The sequence below is a fragment of the Hemitrygon akajei genome, unplaced genomic scaffold (genome assembly GCF_048418815.1).
Source record: "Hemitrygon akajei unplaced genomic scaffold, sHemAka1.3 Scf000034, whole genome shotgun sequence".
Taxonomy (NCBI): Eukaryota; Metazoa; Chordata; class Chondrichthyes; order Myliobatiformes; family Dasyatidae; genus Hemitrygon; species Hemitrygon akajei.
The window spans coordinates 13,699,773-13,720,934 of NW_027331920.1; the positions used below are offsets into that span (position 1 = coordinate 13,699,773).

The following is a 21,162-nucleotide window of genomic DNA, read 5'->3' on the forward strand; positions in this document are numbered from 1 at the left end:
AGCACCGCTTCAGGCCGATTAAAGAAGCTGTTAAAAACTACATGGTAAAAACTAATGTTAATTAAATACTTAACACATTTCCTTTGTCCTACATATCATCACACGAGCCTCTATAACTAACACATGATTCTCTGCAACTTCCGCCTTCTCCAACGGGATTCTAGCATCTCTCCGTCCCACAGCCCACCTCCTCACCCCGCAACTCTCCGCTCTCTATTCGGATCGCGCTCTACGTACTGTATCGCCCTGATCCACTCGCTCTTCCCCACTGATCTCCCTCCTGGCACTGACGGCAAGCGGGACAAGTGCTACACCTGACTCCTAACCTCCTCCCTCGTCACCATTCAGGGCCGCAAACAGCCCAGTTCCTCCCGTTTCTTCCATGGTCGATTGTCCTCTCGAATTAGATTCCTTCTTCTCCAGCTCTTTACCTCTTCCACCTGTCCCCTCTCAGCTTCACACTTCATCACCCTCCCCCATGCTCCCCCTCACGTTGTCTCATCCGTCACCTGTCAGCTGGTTCTCATCCCCAACCTTTTTATTCTGGCTTCTGTCCCATTCCTTCCCAGTCCTAATGAAGGGTCTCATCCCGAAACACAGACTGTTTATTTCCCCTGAATAGATGCTGCCTGACTCACTGAGTTCCTCTGGCATTTTGAGTGATAATTGGGTTGGATCACCTGTTACTTTTCATGCATCTTTGTTTCTATTTCCTTCACTCTCTGACTTCCAGGATCAGCTAAAATCTTCCTTAGACTCTCTCACAAAAAAGAAATCAGACTTCCAGGAAAAGGAGCAACAACTGAAAGAGAAGATTTCCGGAGTTCAGGTCAGGCTTCCTGAGCGGAATTTCTGATATTACTGTGAATTTTGCTCCATTTAATGCAGAATAGCCGAGTATCGCAGCTCCAGTGACCTGGATCCAATCCTGACCTCTGCTGCTGTCTGTGTGGAGTTTGCATGTTCTCCCTGTGACCACGAGAGATTCCGACACATCTCAAGGACATGCCAGATGAATGGCTAATTACCGTTAACCCTGTAAAGGTGGGGAGGGTGTGCGTGAATCAGGTGGGAGTTCATGGGTCAGTAAGTGAGAATAGGTTTCAGGAAAACGTGAGTGAATGGTGTTGTCGGGAATGCACTCAGAAGTAGCATGGACTCTAATAGACCGAACTTAACGACAAAAGGAAACAGAGCACAGCAATGCAGTATATTAATCTTCACCTTTCATTCGACAGAAACAGTCACACAGCCTTCAGTCCCACATCACATCCCAGTTTACTGAACTGCGCCAGATTATCACTGAGAAAGAGCAGAGCTTACTCAGGGATCTCAGGGAAGAAGAGAAGAGGATTCTCAGCCCAATGGAGAAAAATCTTCTAGCTTTTCAAGAGAATATAAGGATTATTCAGGAGGAAATCACTAAGTTAAAGGAACAGATGGATCAAAAAGACAGTGTGATGTTTCTCAAGGTGAGGGATTATATTTCAAATTGTTTCTGTCAAAGGGCACTAAATGAACAGTGGTATATTCGAAATAAACACAGCTCAGCGGCCAATTCTATCAAATCAATTGTCGCTGCTGGTGACCTCACACAAGTTGTTATACTTGCATGATGCGCCCTCCCATCACTCCAATAATGACATTTCAAAATGTCCAAGATACGTTTTCAGTCCTTCATTAGCAAAATACAATCTTGAAGGGATGAAACTTCAGGGTAATTCATTGTAAAGTAAGCTGCAACACAGCGGTCAAGAACAGAATGACATCCGCCCGTCCCCAGCTCAAAACTGCCCAGAACAAAGTACGGATACATAACTTATTCCCTTCGTTTTTACCACGTCCCCAATCACGTGACGAGTTACCATAATAAACACGTAACACAGAATACAATGCAGACAGAAAACAGATGTGTTGCTCCTACACACAGCATTTACAAATGGCAGTAAACTGTTTCTCACCAGACAATTGATGCATCTATTCAGGGTTGTTGTTGTCCCATAATAATATGATTATTAAGGGATTGGACACGCTGGAGGCAGGAAGCATGTTCCCGCTAATGGGTGAGTCCAGAACTAGAGGCCACAGTTTAAGAATAAGGGGTAGGCCATTTAGAACAGTGATGCGGAAAGACTTTTTCACCCAGAGAGTGGTGCATATGTGGAATGCTCTGCCCCAGAAGTCAGTGGAGGCCAAGTCTCTGGATGCTATCAAGAGAGAGTTAGATAGAGCTCTTATAGATAGCGGGGTCAAAGGATATGGGGAGAGGGCAGGTATGGGGTACTGATTGTGTATGATCAGCCATGATCACAGTGAATGGCAGTGCTGGCTAGAAGGGCCAAATGGCCTAATCCTGCACCTATTGTCTATTGTCCCAAAACTGGACTTCCACAACTTCTGTACATCCCAGGACAGAATGCAAATCTCTCTGAAATTATTTACTCCGATCATAACACAGAGCTGCTGTTTCCTTAATTACGGTGTTAAATATCCTCTAAACCTCCCATTAACAGCCAGTTGCAGTCACAGGCTGTGAGTGTGTCTGGTGCGTTTGGTGCGACGGTCTCTCTGTCAATCAGTGAGAACTAAGAATGTGACCCACACATCAGACTTATCTTCCATATCCGGTTTCCATCAGATTACGGAAACTTTCACTGTCTCTTTACTTTTTGGATATATTTCGCATGGGATTATATCCCATTCTCTATCATAAACAGGCCATTAGGTCAATCTTCTATCAGTTTCCCTGCTTCACAATCCTCCTGCCACCTACTCACCACAACCAGCAACAGTGCCCCGAAATCTCTGGTCCCTCACGTGTTTATCCAGCCTCCCCATTACATTCAGTCTCTGCCGTTCTATTTCAACCAGTCCTGTGGCACTGAGTTCCACATCCTCCTCACTAAATTTCTTGTGGAATTTGTTAAAAATCCATCTGGAATTACATCTCCCCACAAGTCTCCCCATAAATAGAGGTACTTCCTCCACCCGCACACAATCACATACATCACTGATCTTAAATTCCTCCATCCTCTCAGCCTGACGTCATATCCAGATGATAATGCACAGCCTGTCCTGTCTTCTCTGTAAGTTTCATCCTCTTAGTAATGGTCTGACATTCAGAAACTTTCTTTGTATGTTACCCCGTGGTTTTGTATTGTCCGTGTGTGTGAGTGATTCCGGGAGTGGGAATTTTCAACACTTTGTAATGATTTGGATCAAATTCAGGATGTGGACGGTAAGTCCAAGTGTAATCAGATTTGTGTTTTATTTATTTCAGGAGGAAGCTCGTCGGAACAGAAGGTAGGACAGGCTCTTTACTAAAACCCTGTAAAATAGTTCAGAATATCAATTTATAACCAGCAGTTTAATATTTACAGGATTAATGACGATGTCCAGGAATTGGCAGTGACAGATGAGACCCTACCAGTTGAAAAATTCGATCACTTCTATTTGTTGAACACAGTGCTGAGAGAAACGCTTGATGCTATTAATCGAGGTAAAACTTACAAAGATTCATTTCTCCTTGTTTATGAAGCTCAATTTAGTTCCAATTTGAGGCAAAGATTGTCTGTAATACTGGGCTGAAGGGGAACTGAAGTTTATTCCACATCAACCTCACCGACTGGGAGGCATCACTGTCACATGATCAGCTGGAGATGTCAGACCCCTGAACACACCAGCACAGGGTCACAATACAACCAATACACGGGACTGGCAGATGAACCACTGTGTTGCAATCCCAGGCAAATGCACTAACACACCAGGACATGAGTTAGGATCTACCAGAGGAACTGGGAATTTAATACTGATGATAATATTGTAGGGAATAAATGCAGGTATCAGTGTGGTGACAGGGATTGTCAGGAAAATACACAAGTCCTTCATGTGCCCTGTGAGTGCAGACTCTGACTGACGCAGGTCTTCCCCCTTCCGGATCAGCAACTCTCACTGTTGTTAGAGGCAGAAGAGGGGAATGGTCATGATCGGGGACTGAATCGTCAGGGGAACAGACAGGAGAATCTATTGATGTGAACGGGACACCCGAATGGTATGTTGCCTCCTGGGTGCCAGGGTCAGGGATGCCTCAAATTGTGTCCACAGCATTTTAGAGAGGGAGGGAAAAGAGCCAGATATTTTGGTAAATTTTGGGACCTATTACATAGGAAGTAAAAGCAAAGAAGTCCTGAAAATAGAATTGGGAGAGCTTGGTAGAAAGTTCAGAAGCAGCACCCCCAGGGTTGTAATTTCTGGATTGCTGCCTGTGCCACGTGCTGGTGAGGGTAGAAACAGGATAATTTGACAGATAAACATGGCTGAGAAGATGGTGCTGGGGACAGGGATTCAGATTCATGGATCATTGGGATCTGTTCTGGTGGAGGAATGACCTGCTCAAAAGGGATGTGTCGCACCTCGACCCGAGGGAGAACAATATTCACACAGAGAGGTTTGATAGAGCTGTTGGGGAGGGTCTGAACTAATTTGGTGGGGGAGGGTCGGGAACTGGAGTGAAGGGACAGGACTGATGGTAAAATGCAAAGATAGCGTGCAGTCAGACTGTCAGATAGAGCGGACAGATGCGAGGAGAAAATTGCAGCCAGCAGGGTGAGTATCAGTGCATTAGGGATGCATAATTAAAAAGGGTAGCAGATACAGTACACACAGTGTTATATCTCAATGCAGGGAGTATGAGAAATAAGGTGGATGATCTTGTTACACTATTATCGATTGTCAGGTGTGATGTTGTGGCCATCACGGAAACGTGGCTGAAGGATGGTTGTAGTTGGGATCTGAATGTTCAAGTTTACACAATGTATCGGAGGAAGGAAGGAAGGCCGATGGGGTGGTGTGGCTCTGCTGGTAAATCAGCAGCAAGATGTTAACATAGGATTAGAAGATGTTGAATCCTTGTGGGTTGAGGTAAGGAACTGCAAAAGTAAAAATGACACTGACACCAGTCATATACAGGCCTCCCAACAGTCAGTGGATTGAGGCCCACAGATTACAACTGGAAATAGAAAAGGCTGATGAAAAGGATAATGTTATGATAATCATGGGAGATTTCAACATGCAAGTTAATTGGGAAAATCAGGTTGGTAAAGGATCTCAAGAGAGTGAGTTTGTTGAATGCAATGTGATGGCTTTCTAGAGCAGTTTGTTGTTGAACCTACTCAGGGAACAGCTCAACTGGATTGGAGGTGAGTAGTTAAAAGAAACCTTAGGAGGCAGTGCTCACAACATGACTGAGTTCAACTTGAAATCTGATAAGGAGAAAGTAAATTCTGATATTGTATTATTTCAGAGAAGTGAAAGAAATTACAGTGGTCTGAGAGAGGAGTTGGCCAAAGCAAATTGGAAGGAGATGCTGGCAGGGATGAGAGCAGAGTAGAAATGATGTCAGTTTCTGGGAAAGTGAGAAAGGTGAAGGATAGATGTATTCCAAAAATAAATAAATACTCAAATGGCAAAATAGTAAAACCGTGGCTGACAAGGGAAGACAAGTTAATGTAAAGGCAACAGAGAGGGCATACAACAAAACAAAAATTAGTAGGAAGACAGAGGATTGGGAAGCTTTTAAATATCTACAGAGCGGAACTAAAAGGATGATTGGGTGGAAAAAAATAAACAAGAAATTGATTTGAATTGAATTGACTTTAGTACGTACATCCTTCATATACATGAGGATTAAAAATCTTTACATTACATCTCCATCTAAATGTGCAATGTGCAATTTATAGTAATTTATGATGAATTACATGTATAACATGCTGGTCAATATAACATAGAAATACGGTTGTCTCAGCACGAGTTAAGCAATCTGATGGCCTGGTTGAAGAAGCTGTCCCGGAGCCTGTTGCTCCTGGCTTTTCTGCTGCGGTACTGTATCCCGGATGGTAGCAACTGGTACAGTTTGCAGTTGGGGTGACTCTGGTCTCCAATGATCCTTCAGGCCCTTTTTACACAGCGGTCTTTATAAAACAAGTTAGCAAACAATATCAAATTGTTTTTCAAGTATTGTAATAAAAAAACAGAGATGAGACTGGATATAGGACCGCTAGAAAATGAGGCTGGATATATAATAACGCGGGATAAAGAGATGGCAGATAAACCAAATATTTTGCACCAGTCTTCACCATGGAATACACTAGCACTGTGCCCGGTGATGAAGAGTGCGAGGGAATAGAAGTGAGTGGAGTTGGTGTTACAAGGGAGAATGTGCTCAAAATGCTGAAAGACCTAAAGGTACATAAGTCACCAGGACCAGATGAACTGCACCCTAGTGTTCTGAAAGTGGTCGCAGTAGAAATTATAGAGGCATTTGAAATGATCTTTCAAAAATCACTGGACCCTGGAATGGTGCCAGAGGACTGGAAGATGGCAAATGTCACTTAGCCCTTTCAGTAAGGAGGAAGACAGCAGAAAGGAAATTATTGACCAGTTAACAATCACCCCTGTAGTTGGGAAGAAATTGGAGTCAGTTGTTAAGTATGAGGTTATAGGTGATACTAGACAAGACAGGGCAAGTCAGCATGGCTTCGTTAAGGGAATATCCTGCTTGACAAACCTGTTGGGATTGTTTGAGGAGATTACAAGTAGGATAGATAAAGGGGATGCAGGGATGTTGTATATTTGGAATCTCGGAAGGTCTTTGACAAGGTGCCACACATGAAGGTGGTAACCAGGTTAAGAGGCCATGGAATTACTGGAAATTTACATATGTGGATAGAGCGTTGGCTGATTGACAGGAAACAGAGAATGGGAATAAAGGGATCCCATTCTGGTTGTCTGCCGGTTACCAGTGGTGTTCCACAGGGGTCCGTGTTGGGGCTGCTTCTTTTTACATTGTACATCAACGATTTGGATTATGGAATAGATGGCTTTGTGGCTAAGTTTGCTGATTATACAAAGATAGGTGGAGGAGACGGTAGTGCTGAGGAAACAGAGAGTCTGCAGAGAGACTTGGATAGATTAGGAGAATGGTCAAAGAAGTGGCAGATGAAATACAATGTTGAAAAGTGTATGGTCATGCACGTTGGTAGAAGAAACGTGCACGTTGGTTCTAAGGTGCAATGGGACTTGGGAGTGCTCGTGCAGGATACCCTTAAGGTTAACCTCCAGGTTGAGTCGGTGGTGAAGAAGGCAAATGCAATGTTGGCATTCATTTCTAGAGGAATAGAGTATAGGAACAGGGATGTGATGTTGAGGCTCTATAAGGAACTGGTAAGACCTCACTTGGAATACTGTGTGCAGTTTTGGGCTCCTTATTTAAGAAAGGATGTTCTGACATTGGAGAGGGTTCAGAGAAGATTGACTAGAATGATTCCGGGAATGAGAGGGTTAACATATGAGAAACATTTGACCGCTTTTGGACTGTACTCCTTGGAGTTTAGAAGAATGAGGGGGAACCTCACAGAAACATTTTGAATGTTAAAAGGCATGGACAGAGTGGATGTGGCAAAGTTGTTTCCCATGGTGGGGGAGTCTAGTACGAGAGGACATGACTTAAGGATTGAAGGCCGCCCATTCAGAACGGAGATGCAAAGAAATTTTTTTAGCCAGGGGGTGGTGAATCTGTGAATTTCTTGCGGCAGTGGATGTCAAGTCATTGGGTGTATTTAAGACAGAGATTGATAGGTATGTGAGTAGCCAGGGCATCAATGGTCATGGTGAGACGGTGGGATAGTGGGAATAAATGGGAGAATGGATCAGCTCATGATCAAATGGCGGAGCAGATTCGAAGGGCCGAATGGCCGGCTTCTGCTGCTTTGTCTTATGATCTCATTTGAATGCACCAGTATACGTAATAAGGATCTTGTAGCACAGGTAGAGTTTGGCAGGTACAAATTTAGGCAGGTACGACTTTGGTCGAAGGAATAAAGACATAGACAATTCTGTAAACAGGGCGAAATTCAAAAATCAGAGGTGCAAAGGGACATGGGTGTCCTTGTGCAGGATTCCCTGAAGGTTAACTTGCAGTTTGTGTCAGTGGTAAGATTGGCAAACTCAATGTTTGCTTTCATTTATAACCATATAACAATCACAGCACGGAAACAGGCCATTCCGGCCCTCCTAGTCCGTGCCGAACTCTTAATCTCACCTAGTCCCACCTAACCGCACTCAGCCTATAACCCACTCCTTTCCTGTCCATATACCTATCCAATTTTACCTTAAATGACACAACTGAACTGGCCTCTACTACTTCTACAGGAAGCTCATTCCACACAGCTATCACTCTCTGAGTAAAGAAATACCCCCTCGTGTTTCCCTTAAACTTTTGCCCCCTAACTCTCAAATCATGTCCTCTCGTTTGAATCTCCCCTACTCTCAATGGAAACAGCCTATTCACGTCAACTCTATCTATCCCTCTCAAAATTTTAAATACCTCGATCAAATCCCCCCTCAACCTTCTACGCTCCAATGAATAGAGACCTAACTTGTTCAACCTTTCTCTGTAACTTAAGTGCTGAAACCCAGGTAACATCCTCGTAAATCGTCTCTGCACTCTCTCTAATTTATTGATATATTTCCTATAATTCGGTGACCAGAACTGTACACAATATTCCAAATTTGGTCTTACCAATGCCTTGTACAATTTTAACATTACATCCCAACTTCTGTACTCAATGCTCTGATTTATAAAGGCCAGCATTCCAAAAGCCTTCTTCACCACCCTATCTACATGAGACTCCACCTTCAGGGAACTATGCACTGTTATTCCTAGATCTCTCTGTTCCACTGCATTCCTCAATGCCCTACCATTTACCCTGTATGTTCTATTTGGATTATTCCTGCCAAAATGTAGAACCTCACACTTCTCAGCATTAAACTCCATCTGCCAACGTTCAGCCCATTCTTCTAACCGGCATAAATCTCCCTGCAAGCTTTGAAAACCCACCTCATTATCCACAACACCTCCTACCTTAGTATCATCAGCATACTTACAAATCCAATTTACCACCCCATCATCCAGATCATTTCTGTATATTACAAACAACATTAGGCCCAAAACAGATCCCTGAGGCACCCAGCTAGTCACCGGCCTCCATCCCGATAAACAATTATCCACCACTACTCTCTGGCATCTCCCATCTAGCCACTGTTGAATCCATTTTATTACTCCAGCATTAACACCTAACGACTGAACCTTCTTAACTAACCTTCCAAGTGGAACTTTGTCAAAAGCCTTGCTGAAGTCCATATAGACTACATCCACTGTCTTACCCCCGTCAACATTCCTCGTAACTTCTTCAAAAAATTCAATAAGGTTTGTCAAACATGACCTTCCATGCACAAATCCATGCTGGCTACTCCTAATCAGATCCTGTCTATCCAGATAATTATAAATACTATTTCTAAGAATACTTTCCATTAATTTACCAACCACTGATGTCAAACTGACAGGTCTATAATTGCCAGGCTTACTTCTAGAACCCTTTTTAAACAATGGAACCACATGAGCAATACGCCAATCCTCCGGCACAATCCCCGTTTCTAATGACATCTGAAAGATCTCCGTCAGAGCTCCTGCTATCTCTACACAAACTTCCCTCAAGGTCCTGGGGAATATCCTGTCAGGACCCGGAGATTTATCCACTTTTAAATTTCTTAAAAGCGCCAGTACTTCCACCTCTTTAATTGTCATAGGTTCCATAACTTCCTTACTTGTTTCCCACACCTTACCCAATTCAATATCCTTCTCCTTAGTGAATACCGAAGAGAAGAAATCGTTCAAAATCTCTCCCATCTCCCTCGGCTCCACACATAGCTGACCACGCTGATTCTCTAAGGGACCAATTTTATCCCTCACTATCCTCTTGCTTTTAATATAACTGTAGAAACCTTTAGGATTTACTTCCACCTTCTTTGCCAAACCAAACTCGTATCTTCTTTTAGCTTTTCTAATCTCTTTCTTAAGATTCCTTTTACATTCTTTATATTCCTCGAGCAATTCCTTTACTCCATGCTGCCTATATCTATTGTAGACATCCCTCTTTTTCTTAACCAAGTTTCTAATATCCCTTGAAAACCATGGCGCTTTCAAACCTTTAACCTTTCCTTTCAACCTAACAGGAACATAAAGATTCTGTACCATCATAATTTCACCCTTAAATGACCTCCATTTCTCTATTACATCCTTCCCAAAAAACAACTTGACCCAATCCACTCTCTCTAAACCCCTGCGCATCTCTTCAAAGTTAGCCTTTCTCCAATCAAAAATCTCAACTCTAGGTCCAGTCCTGTCCTTCTCCATAATTATATTGAAGCTAATGCTATTGTGATCACTGGACCCGAAGTGCTCCCCAACTCAGCTGACCTATCGCATTCCCTAACAGGAAATCCAACACTGTCCCATCTCTAGTCGGTACTTCTATATATTGTTGCAAAAAACTATCCTGCACACATTTCACAAACTCTAAACCATCCAGCCCTTTTACAGAATGAGCTTCCCAATCTATGTGTGGAAAATTAAAATCTCCCACAATCACCACCTTGTGTTTACTACAAATATCTGCTATCTCCTTACACACTTGCTCTTCCAACTCACGCTCCCCATTAGGTGGCCTATAATACACTCCTAACAGTGTTACTACACCTTTCCCATTCCTCAATTCCACCCAAATAGCCTCCCTGGAGGAGCTCTCTAATCTATCCTTCCAAAGCACCGCCATAAGATTTTCTCGGACAAGCAATGCAACACCTCCTCCTCTGGCCCCTCCTACTCTATCACACCTGAAACAACTAAATCCAGGAATATTTAGTTGCCAATCACACCCTTCCTGCAACCATGTTTCACTAATAGCTACAACATCATAATTCCAGGTATCAATCCACGCTTTAAGCTCATCCACCTTTCTTACAATGCTCCTAGCATTAAAATAGATACATTTAAGATACTCTCCACCTCCTCCTCTCTTTTCATCCCTAACAATGCATTCAAATTTATTATCCTTTTCTTTCTTCTCCCCTACATCTTCGGGCTGAGCGCATCCCTTCTCCATCACCTGCCTTTCCTCCCTCACACACTGTCTACTTACTTGCTCTACCGGTGAACTAACCTCCTCTCCCATAGTTTCCTCAAATTGATTTCCCCCCCCCCCATCTTACTAGTTTAAAGTCTGCCCTGTAGCCCTAGCAAACCTCCCCACTAGGATATTGGTCCCCCCAGGATTCAAGTGTAACCCGTCCTTCTTGAACAGGTCACGCCTGCCCCAGAAGAGGTCCGAATGATCCAGAAACTTGAATTTCGAGAGGATTAGAGTACAAGAGCAAGGATGTAATGCTGAAGTTTTATAAGGCATTGGTCAGAACATACTTGGAGTACTGTGAGCAGTTTTGGATCCCTTCTATCGGAAAACATGTACTGGCATTGGAGGGGGTCCAGAAGATTCACAAGAATAATTCCGGGAATGAAAGAGTTAACATATGAGGAGTGTTTGATGGTTCTGGACCTGTACTCACCGGAGTGTAGAAGAATGGCTGATTTATTATCCCTTTGAACCCTATTCTCCCGCTTCCTCCCCATAACTTTTGAGAATCTGAGTAATCAAGATGTTTACTTATTAACTTCTGCTTTAAAAATCAAACAGGAGAAAATCTGCTACACAGGTCCTGATGAAGGGTCTCGCCAGATCTCGCTGACACCTGTCTGGACAGAGTTGATGTTGGGAGGATGTGGGTGGGTCGAGAACGGTAAGCACAGCCTCTGACTGTAGGGATGTCCATTTAGGCCAGAGATGAGGAGGAATTCCTTTATCCACAGGATAGTGAATTTGCCACAGGCAGCTGTGGAGGCCAAATAATTGAGTATATTTAAAGCGGAGTAACACACACAAATTGTTTGGGGTGGGGGGGGGGGGACGGACGTCACGTGATGACGTGGGATCGAGACGCGGATATCCAGCTCTCCCGTAAAAAAACTAATAAATTAATGTTTAAGTGAAGAAAAGTTAGTAAATATTTCCTAAAAACTACAACTAAACTACTCAGGATTTTCCTTAGATACGCCTCCTAAACAGACAAAGAAGAAAACTATTACTTTGCAGATAGTACAAGTTGAGCCGGCCACCATGAAGAAGCCTCGGACTCAAGTGCATCTCAATCTGGCGATACAGAACAGAAATCGCCCGCAGCATCAATCGTCTCCAAGAAGGAACAACAGGAACTACGCGTGCGCGCCGGAAAGGGCATGCGCAAACATGAGCACATTGAACTACAAATCCCAGCTACCATTGGAAGCGGAAGTGACAATAAAGCCGCGGAGGATTCGGATTCTCTGGAATATACAGATGAAGATGAACAGGTAAAAGAAGAACAACAGGAAGAGATTGGAGGTGGAAGATATTCTGGACACATAAGAGTTCCTTCGTTGGTGCAAATAATGCATGAATTAAAAGAAATTAAAAAGTTAAAAATAATGCAAGAAGATATTAAAAATATGAAGGCTATGTTTGATAAAATGGTGAAAAAACAGGAGAAAATGGACAAGAAAGTTAAAAACCTGGAAGAAATAACGGGAGACACTATTGAGAAAGTGAAGAAAATGGAGGATAATACTCTTGCCTGGACATCAGAAAGAAAACGACTGTTGGAAAAAATAGACGTGCTTGAAAATTTTAGTCGAGGAAATAATATTAAAATTGTTGGTCTTAAAAGAAGGGATACAGGGAGAGGATCCAATAAAAAATTTTGAAAAATGGGGAAGAGGGAACCCAGTTGATTGAAATCGAAAGGGTCCACAGAGCTTTAAGATCAAAACCCACGACCAATCTTGATAAAATGCGTAAGATATCAAGATAAAGAAAAGATCCTGAAGGCGGCTGCCCAATATGCCAGAAAGAAAAATGAGCCATTGATGATAGAAGGGAAAGAAGTTCTTTTCTATCCTGATATAAGATATGACCTTTTGAAGAGAAAGAAGAAATTTAAGCCAGCGAAAAATGTTTTATGGGAAAAGGGTTATAAATTTATATTGCGCCACCCAGCAACACTGATAATTTTTTTGGATGACGGAAAAAGAAGATTTTTACTGATCATCGGGATGCAGAGGAGTTTGCAGAAGAACTGCCAAATATTCGCTAGTCACAGTAAAGATTTAAAAGTGAAACAGATTAAAGATGAAGAAAGGGACACTGAAGTGAGTTGATGGACATTAAGGACAGAAGAATATTTAAATATACTTTTAATTATATGATACAGGTTAAAATTTGAGAAATATCAATCGAGAGTAGTGATATTATTTTTTCTTATATATACTTTTTTCATGTTACGGGGGAGCTGGGGGAACTTCGGATCGACCGCTATGGGATTCACGTGTGTAATCATGGCGTTTGCCATGACCCGCACAACAGAGGGGGGTAATGTTGTGTTTTTTTTTATTCACAAAATTAGCAGGGGTTTTATTTTTCTTTTATCATTCTTTCTGTGCCTGGATGATCGGAGGGGAGACACATAGCAACATGGAGAATTTTAAAATAATTCCCTAAGGTACTATGAGAGTTGAAATATTATGTATTATTATAGACTGGAGTAACCACGTTAAAAATAATGACTAATTTCCTGATTTTTTAAAGTCTTAATGTTAATGGGCTTAATGGACTAGTGAAAAGAAAAAGAATTTTAACATACATTAAGAAAATGAAAATAGATATAGCTTTTATACAAGAAGCACATTTAACAGAGATAGAACATCAGAAATTAAAGAGAGATTGGGTTGGAAATGTTATAGCAGCTTCATTTACTTCAAAAGCGAGGGGAGTTGCAATTTTGGTCAACAAAACTTTACCAATTAAAATACAAAATGTATTAATTGATTCTGCGGGAAGATATGTAATTATACATTGTCAAATCTTTTCAGAACTATGGACTTATGAATATTTATGCAACAAATGAAAACGATGTAAAATTTATACAGGAGGCTTTTTTGAATTTGGCTGACACACATGATAAAATATTAATAGGTGGAGAATTTAACTTTTGTCCAGACCCAGTTTTAGATAGGTCAACAAAGGTTGTTACAAAACCAAAAGTAGCAAAATTAACGTTATTATTGATGAAAGATTTAAATTTGATTGATAAATGGAGAAGAATTAACCCGAAAGAAAGAGATTATTCATTTCATTCAAATAGACATAAAACTTATTCAAGGATAGATTTTTTCTTAATATCAGCGAATATTCAAGACAGAGTGAAAAATATGGAATATAAAGCAAGAATATTGTCAGATCATTCCCTCTTGATAATGACAATGATAATGATGGATAAGGAGGAATCGATTTACAGATGGAGATTTAATTCAATATTATTAAAACGTCAAGATTTTTGTGATTTTATGAAAAAACAGATTCAAGTTTTTTTTAGATACAAACTCACATTCAGTTGATGATAAATTTATATCATGGGAAGCAATGAAGGCATATTTGAGAGGCCAGATAATAAGTTATACTTCTAAAATTAAGAAGGAATATATGGTAGAAATAGATCAATTGGAAAAAGAGATTACAAAATTAGAAAAAGAATCTCAAAGATATATGACAGAAGAAAAACAAAGACAACTTGTTAATAAGAATCTACAATATAATACACTTCAGACATACCGAACAGAAAAAAGCAATTATGAGAACTAAACAGAGATATTATGAACTAGGTGAAAGATCACACAAGATTCTTGCTTGTCAGTTAAAAACAGACCAGGCTTCCAAAACGATAAATGCAATTAGAACGAGTGTAAATAAAATTATTTATAAACCTTTATAAACTTTTAATTTTTTTTATTCTGAATTGTATCAATCAGCATCACAGAATGATATTGTTGAGATAGAAAGGTTTTTATTACAAATAACTCTCCCAAAATTGAATTTGGAAGAACAGAATGGATTAGATGTGCCTTTTACATTAAAAGAGGTCGAAGAAGCTCTAGGATCACTTCAGAGTAATAAATCTCCAGGAGAAGATGGTTTTCCGCCTGAATTTTACAAAAAGTTTAAAGATTTATTAATTTCTCCTTTTATGGAGCTAATACACCAAGTGGAAAGAACGCATAAACTTCCAGAATCTTTTTCGACAGCCATTTTAATAGTATTGCCAAAAAAAGATAGAGATCTTTTAAAACCAACACCATATAGACCTATTTCTTTGTTGAACACAGATTATAAAATAATAGCAAAGATTTTATCTAACAGATTATCTAAATACTTACCAAAATTAATACACATGGACCAAACAGGATTTATTAAAAATAGACAATCGGCAGATAATGTAACTCGGTTACTTAGCAGAATTCATTTGGCACAGGAGAGGGAAGAAATGAGTGTGGCAGTTTCTTTGGATGCAGAAAAAGCATTTGATAGATTGGAATGGGATTTTTTATCTAAGGTATTGGAAAAATATGGATTAGGAGTATCTTTTATAAAATGGATTAAAACCTTAAATACTAACCCCAAAGCTAAAGTGGTGACAAATGGCCAAATTTCAACATAATTTCAGTTAACAAGGTCAACTAGACAAGGTTGTCCATTATCACCTGCTTTACTTGTGTTGGCGATAGAACCATTAGCTGAATTAATTAGAACTGACTCAAATATTATGGGTTTCAGAGTTAATCTGGAGGAATATAAGATTAGCTTATTTGCTGATGATGTTCTGATTTATCTAACTAACCCATTACATTCGTTGCATAAATTATCTTCTAGATTGGAAGAATATGGGAAAATATCAGGGTACAAAATAAATTGGGATAAAAGTGAAATTCTACCACTTACGAAAGGAGATTATAGTCAATGTTGATTAATAACTCTATTTAGATGGCCAATAAATGGTATAAAGTATTTAGGTATAAGAGTTGATAATGATATAAATAATTTATATAAATTAAATTATTTGCCATTATTGAAAAAAATTCAAGAGGATCTTGATAAATGGATGATGTTACCAGTAACATTAGTTGGTAGAGTCAATGCTGTAAAAATGAATATATTCCCTAGATTACAATATTTATTCAAACATTACCAATACAATTATCACAGAAATTTTTTCAAGAGTTAAATAAATATGTGAGGAAATTCCTTTGGAAAGGTAAGATGCCAAGAATATTGTTGGAAAAATTGACATGGAAATTTGACCTAGGAGGGTTACAATTACCAAATTTTAAGAATTATTACAAAGCAAATCAACATAGATTTATTGCATCTTTTCTTGATGAAGATAAACCAGCATGGATTAGAATAGAATTAGACAAAATAGGAGAAAATATACCAGAAGATTTTATATATAAATGGGAATCTAAATGGATACGGGAAAAGAAAGAATCTCCTATACTAAAACATTTGATTGATTTATGGAATAAGATAAATGTTGATGATGAGATAAAGAAATCTTTATTAGCAAAGAGACCTTTAATTCAAAATAAACTTATCCCTTTTACAATGGATAATCAACTTTTATATAACTGGTTTCACAAAGGGATTAGATATATAGGAGACTGTTTTGAAGGAGGTATATTAATGTCATTTGACCAATTAAAGAATAAATATAAAATATCAAATAACACTCTTTTCTGTTATTTCCAATTAAGGACTTATTTAAGAGGTAAACTGGGTCAAACAATGTTATTGCTGAAACCTAATGAAATAGTAACTTTATTTCACAAAGGAAAAATTTAAAAACATATTTCTGGTATGTATAATTTGATTCAAAAACAGGCAATTAAACAAGGAATTCATAAGTCAAGACAAAAATGGGAAACTGATTTGAATATTAAAATTGATGAAACAAGTTGGTCAAGATTATGTCTTGACAGTATGACAAATACAATAAATGTTCGACTAAGATTAGTACAATATAACTTTTTACATCAAATATATATTACACCACAAAAAATAAATAGATTAAACTCAAATTTATCTGATCAATGTTTTCGATGTAATCAAGAAATTGGTAATTTTTTACACTCTGCTTGGTCTTGTTCTAAAATTCAACATTTTTGGACAAATTTAAGAGTTTTACTGGAACAAATTATTGGAATACAACTTCCACACAATCCAATATTTTTTTTACTAGGCGATATTGAAGGGATAAAAAATCATAAAAATTGCATTTGCAGTAGCCAAAAAGGCTATTGCCGTTACTTGGAAATCGGATTCATACTTAACTATAGATCGTCGGAAGAATGGAATTTTTTGCTGCATTCCACTTGAAAAAATTACTTATAATCTAAGAGATAAATACGAAATATTTCTGAAAATTTGGCGCCCTTATTTACAAAAAAAGGATTAAATAGGTGCTCCGAAGATAAAATTATTGGTTATCTGGGGAAAGAAAGAAATATACATATTAAAGCTATTATGAACTCCATGGAGCATGTGGGGATCTTCCGATATCCAGGCATTCTTTCTTTCTTTATTTATTTTTTCTTTATTTTTCTATCGCGATGTCCGGGGGAGGGGGAAGGATTTTTTTTCTTTCTGTAACCTATTTGAAAATTAAAGTAACACACACAAATTGTTGGGGGAACAGCAGGCCGGGAAGCTTCAATGCAAAAGAGTAAACAGTCCACGGTTCAGACTGAAACACTTCATCAGGACCTGTGTTGCTTAAGGGTCCCTGCAAATTCATCCCCTGTCCTAATGAGGGGCTGCGGGGGATGGGGTTGTGGGAAAGGGGACAAAGTAATCCTCATCTGCCATCTTTGCCCCCTCCAGCTTCTCATTACGTCTACACACACAGTTCACCCCTCCCCCTCCTGGTTCAATCTGCCATGCATCTCTCTCCTACTGGTTCCCATTATCACCTCCTTTACTGTCTCAAACCATCACACTCACAAATGAATGTGAACATTGTATGACAGGCCTGTTCCTGTGCTGTACTGTTATATATTCTCTGTTCCCAGTTTCTGAGAAGGAGAGGAGATCTCATGCAAACACAAAATTCTTTCAGGGGTCAACAGGCAGGAGTGAGGGAGGATGTTTTTCCTGTCTGAGGAGTCAAGGGTCAGGGGTCTCTCTGCTCTCCGTCCAGCGGAAAACCCCCCGATCCCCGGGGTCGCGCTCCACGAGTCTCCCCCGACCCCGATCCCCGGGGCCGCGCTGCCCGAGTCTCCCCCCACCCCCGATCCCCGGGGACGCGCTGCCCGAGTCTCCCCCCACCCCGATCCCCGGGGACGCGCTGTCCAAGTCTCCCCCCCCCCCCCCGATCCCCGTGGCCGCCCTGCCCGAGTCTCCCCCCGATCCCCGGGGCCGCGCTGCCCGAGTCTCCCCCCGATCCCCGTGGCCGCGCTGTCCGAGTCTCCCCCCGATTCCCGGGGCCGCGCTGCCCGTCTCCCCCCCCGATCCCCGGGGCCGCGCTGCCCGAGTCTCCCCCCCCACCCCCATCCCCGGGGCCGCGCAGCCCGAGTCACTCCCCGATCCCCGGGGCCGCGCTGCCCGAGTCTCCACCCCCCCCCCCCGATCCCCGGGGCCGCGCTGCCCGAGTCTGCCCCCGATCCCCGGGGCCGCGCTGTCCGAGTCTCCCCCGATCCCCGGGGCCGCGCTGCCCGAGTCTCCCCCCCCCCCGATCCCCGGGGCCGCGCTGCCCGAGTCTCCCCCCCCCCCCCCCCGATCCCAGGGGCCGCCCTGCGCGAGTTTCCCCCCGATCCCCGGGGCCGCGCTGTCCGAGTCTCTCTAATTCTCTGCTTCTCCCCCCAGTGTCTGTCTCCCTGGATGTGGAAACGGCGAATCCGCGGCTCGAGGTGTCTGAGGATCGGAAGAGTGTGAGGTGGACTTGGACCCAGAGGAATGTCCTTTACACCCGGAAGATATTCACAAACTGGTCTTGTGTGCTGGGATCGGAGGGATTCACATCGGGGAGACATTACTGGGAGGTGGAGGTGACAGGGAATCGGAGCTGGTGTATGGGAGTCGCCGCAGAGTCTGGGGAGAGGAAGGGACGGGTCAGTCTGAGTCCGGAGACCGGATTCTGGGTCATCCGGCGGGTTGATGACGTGTTATATCGGGATTATGACGTGTACCGTGATCTCCCCTCCCCCGAGTCCCGTCTCCCTGCCGGTCCCATCCCCGCGAAGGTGGGAGTTTATCTCAGTTACGAGTCCGGGACAGTTTCATTTTACAACGCGGAGACCAAGTCCCATCTACACACCTTCACTGGGAATAAGTTCACGGAGAAACTTTATCCTTTCTTCCGGACTGGGAATGTCAACCAGTGGCTGAGAATGTGCTCCGGTTCCGCTCCGGGTCTGTAAACGGGTCGGATCCCGGGACCGGCGTCCGGAGTAAAGTCCCTGTAAATATAAATGTGCGGAGAGTGCAGCTAAATACGTGGCGAAGGAGATGGTGCAGGAGGGAGGGCTTCATGTTTCTGGACAATTGGGCTTTGTTCCCGGGAAGGTGGGGCCTGTTCCGACGGGATGGTTTGCCCCTGAACTGGAGGGGACTAACATCCTTGCGGGTAGATTTGCCAGTGCTGCTGGGGGGCGGGGGGGGGGGGAGTGGGTAAAAAAGATTTGCAGAGGGAGGGGAAGCAGAGTGTTAGAGCAGATAGTGAGGTGGAGGAGGATAAAGGTCATGCGAGGACTGCATGTATAGACAGAAATCAAAGGTTTGTACATTAGGTTGTAAATTAATTTTCAGAGCTTTAGAAATTGTAGAAACTAAAGATTTCCACAAAGATTTTGATGAAGAACATGACCAGAACATATGTGAAAAAGTGGCTACTTCAGTTTTACACCTATCGCAATAATTGTCTATGTTAGGAAATATTTTGGATAGTCTCTCCTTTGTTAAATAGTAAGAGTGAACAATTTTAAATTGAATTAAACACTAATTGGCACATATTAAAGAAGAATTGACCATCTTCATTAACAAAGGTCATATGAAGTTCCCTCTCCCAAACTTTTTTAATCTTTAGTGATTAAGGGATCTGTATTTTTTGCAGATTTATTTATTTTTATTATCATTTATTTTGTGATGGTCGATTGATGACTTTTGAAGAGTTAATTAGCAAATATTTTCTCTCTCATACACACTTACTGCAATATCTTCAGGTTAGACATTTTTTACAAAAATAGTTATCGAAGTTTCCATATATGCAGGAATCTGATTTGTTGGATACTATTTTGAATATGAATCCTTTATTAAGAGAATTTGTAATTCTCATTGGTAGAATTTATAATTTATTTTTAATACATTAATACAAAAAGATAACCTCCCACCTGAGGTTTATACATGATAGAAATATTCGTTGTTTCAGACGTGATAGAGGGGGAGGGATGAAAGGGGGAGGAGTGGCATTACTAGTCAGGGAAAATATCACAGCTGTGCATAGACAGGACAGACCGGAGGGCTTGTCTACAGAGGTCATATGGGTGGAGCTGAGGAACGGGAAAGGTGACCACACTAATAGAGGTGTATTATAGACCGCCCAATAGTCAGAGAGAATTGGAGGAGCAAATCTGTATAAAGATAGTAGACCGATGTAAGAAACAGGAAGTTGTAATAGTAGGGGATTTTAACTTTCCACATATTGACTGGGACTACAGGGGAGATGGCTTGGAGTTTGTGAAATGTTTTCAGGAAAGTTTTCTAAATCAACATATAGAGGTACCTACGAGAGAGGATGCAATACTTGATCTCTTATTAGGAAACCAGACAGGTCAGGTGACAGAAGTATGTGTAGGCGAACATTTTGGATCAAGTGACCATAATGTCATCAGTTTCAAGTTAATTATGGATAAGGATGGGTCTGGTCCTCGAGTTGAGGACCAATTCTGTGGAAATGAAAAAGGATCTAGGAAGAGTGGATTGGGATAAGTTTTTTTTTCCTGACAACGAAGTGTTCAGTAAGTGGAAGGCCTCCAAATGTGAAATTTTGAGGGTGCAGAGTTTGCATTTTCCTGCCAGGATTAAAGACAAAGTTAACAGGCATAGGGAACCTTGGTTTTCAAGGGACATTGGCGATCTGGTTAAGAAAAAGAGAGAAGTGTATAGCAGGTAGAGGCAACAAAGAGCAAATGAGTTACTTAAAGAGTATAGAAAACGTAAGAAAATACTAAAGAAGGAAATCAGGAAGGAAAAAAGAAGACATGTGGTGGCTTTGGCAGATAATGTGAAGGAAAACCTGAAGGGTTTCTACAAGTATATTAAGAGTAAAAGGATAGTAAGGGACAAAATTGGT

The 21,162-nt window shown here is 41.4% G+C and overlaps 1 protein-coding gene across 1 annotated transcript; it reads left to right on the forward strand.

Annotated features, from left to right (window-relative positions):
* The first annotated feature begins 732 nt into the window (after window positions 1–732).
* On the forward strand, window positions 733–19,442 carry LOC140720013 (E3 ubiquitin-protein ligase TRIM39-like). Its single transcript, XM_073034920.1, has 5 exons — window positions 733–829; window positions 1,239–1,472; window positions 3,281–3,303; window positions 3,381–3,499; window positions 18,678–19,442. The coding sequence occupies exons 2-5, from the start codon at window positions 1,365–1,367 to the stop codon at window positions 19,229–19,231; spliced, it is 804 nt and encodes a 267-aa protein (XP_072891021.1). The 5' UTR covers window positions 733–829; window positions 1,239–1,364; the 3' UTR covers window positions 19,232–19,442.
* The last annotated feature ends 1,720 nt before the right edge of the window (window positions 19,443–21,162 follow it).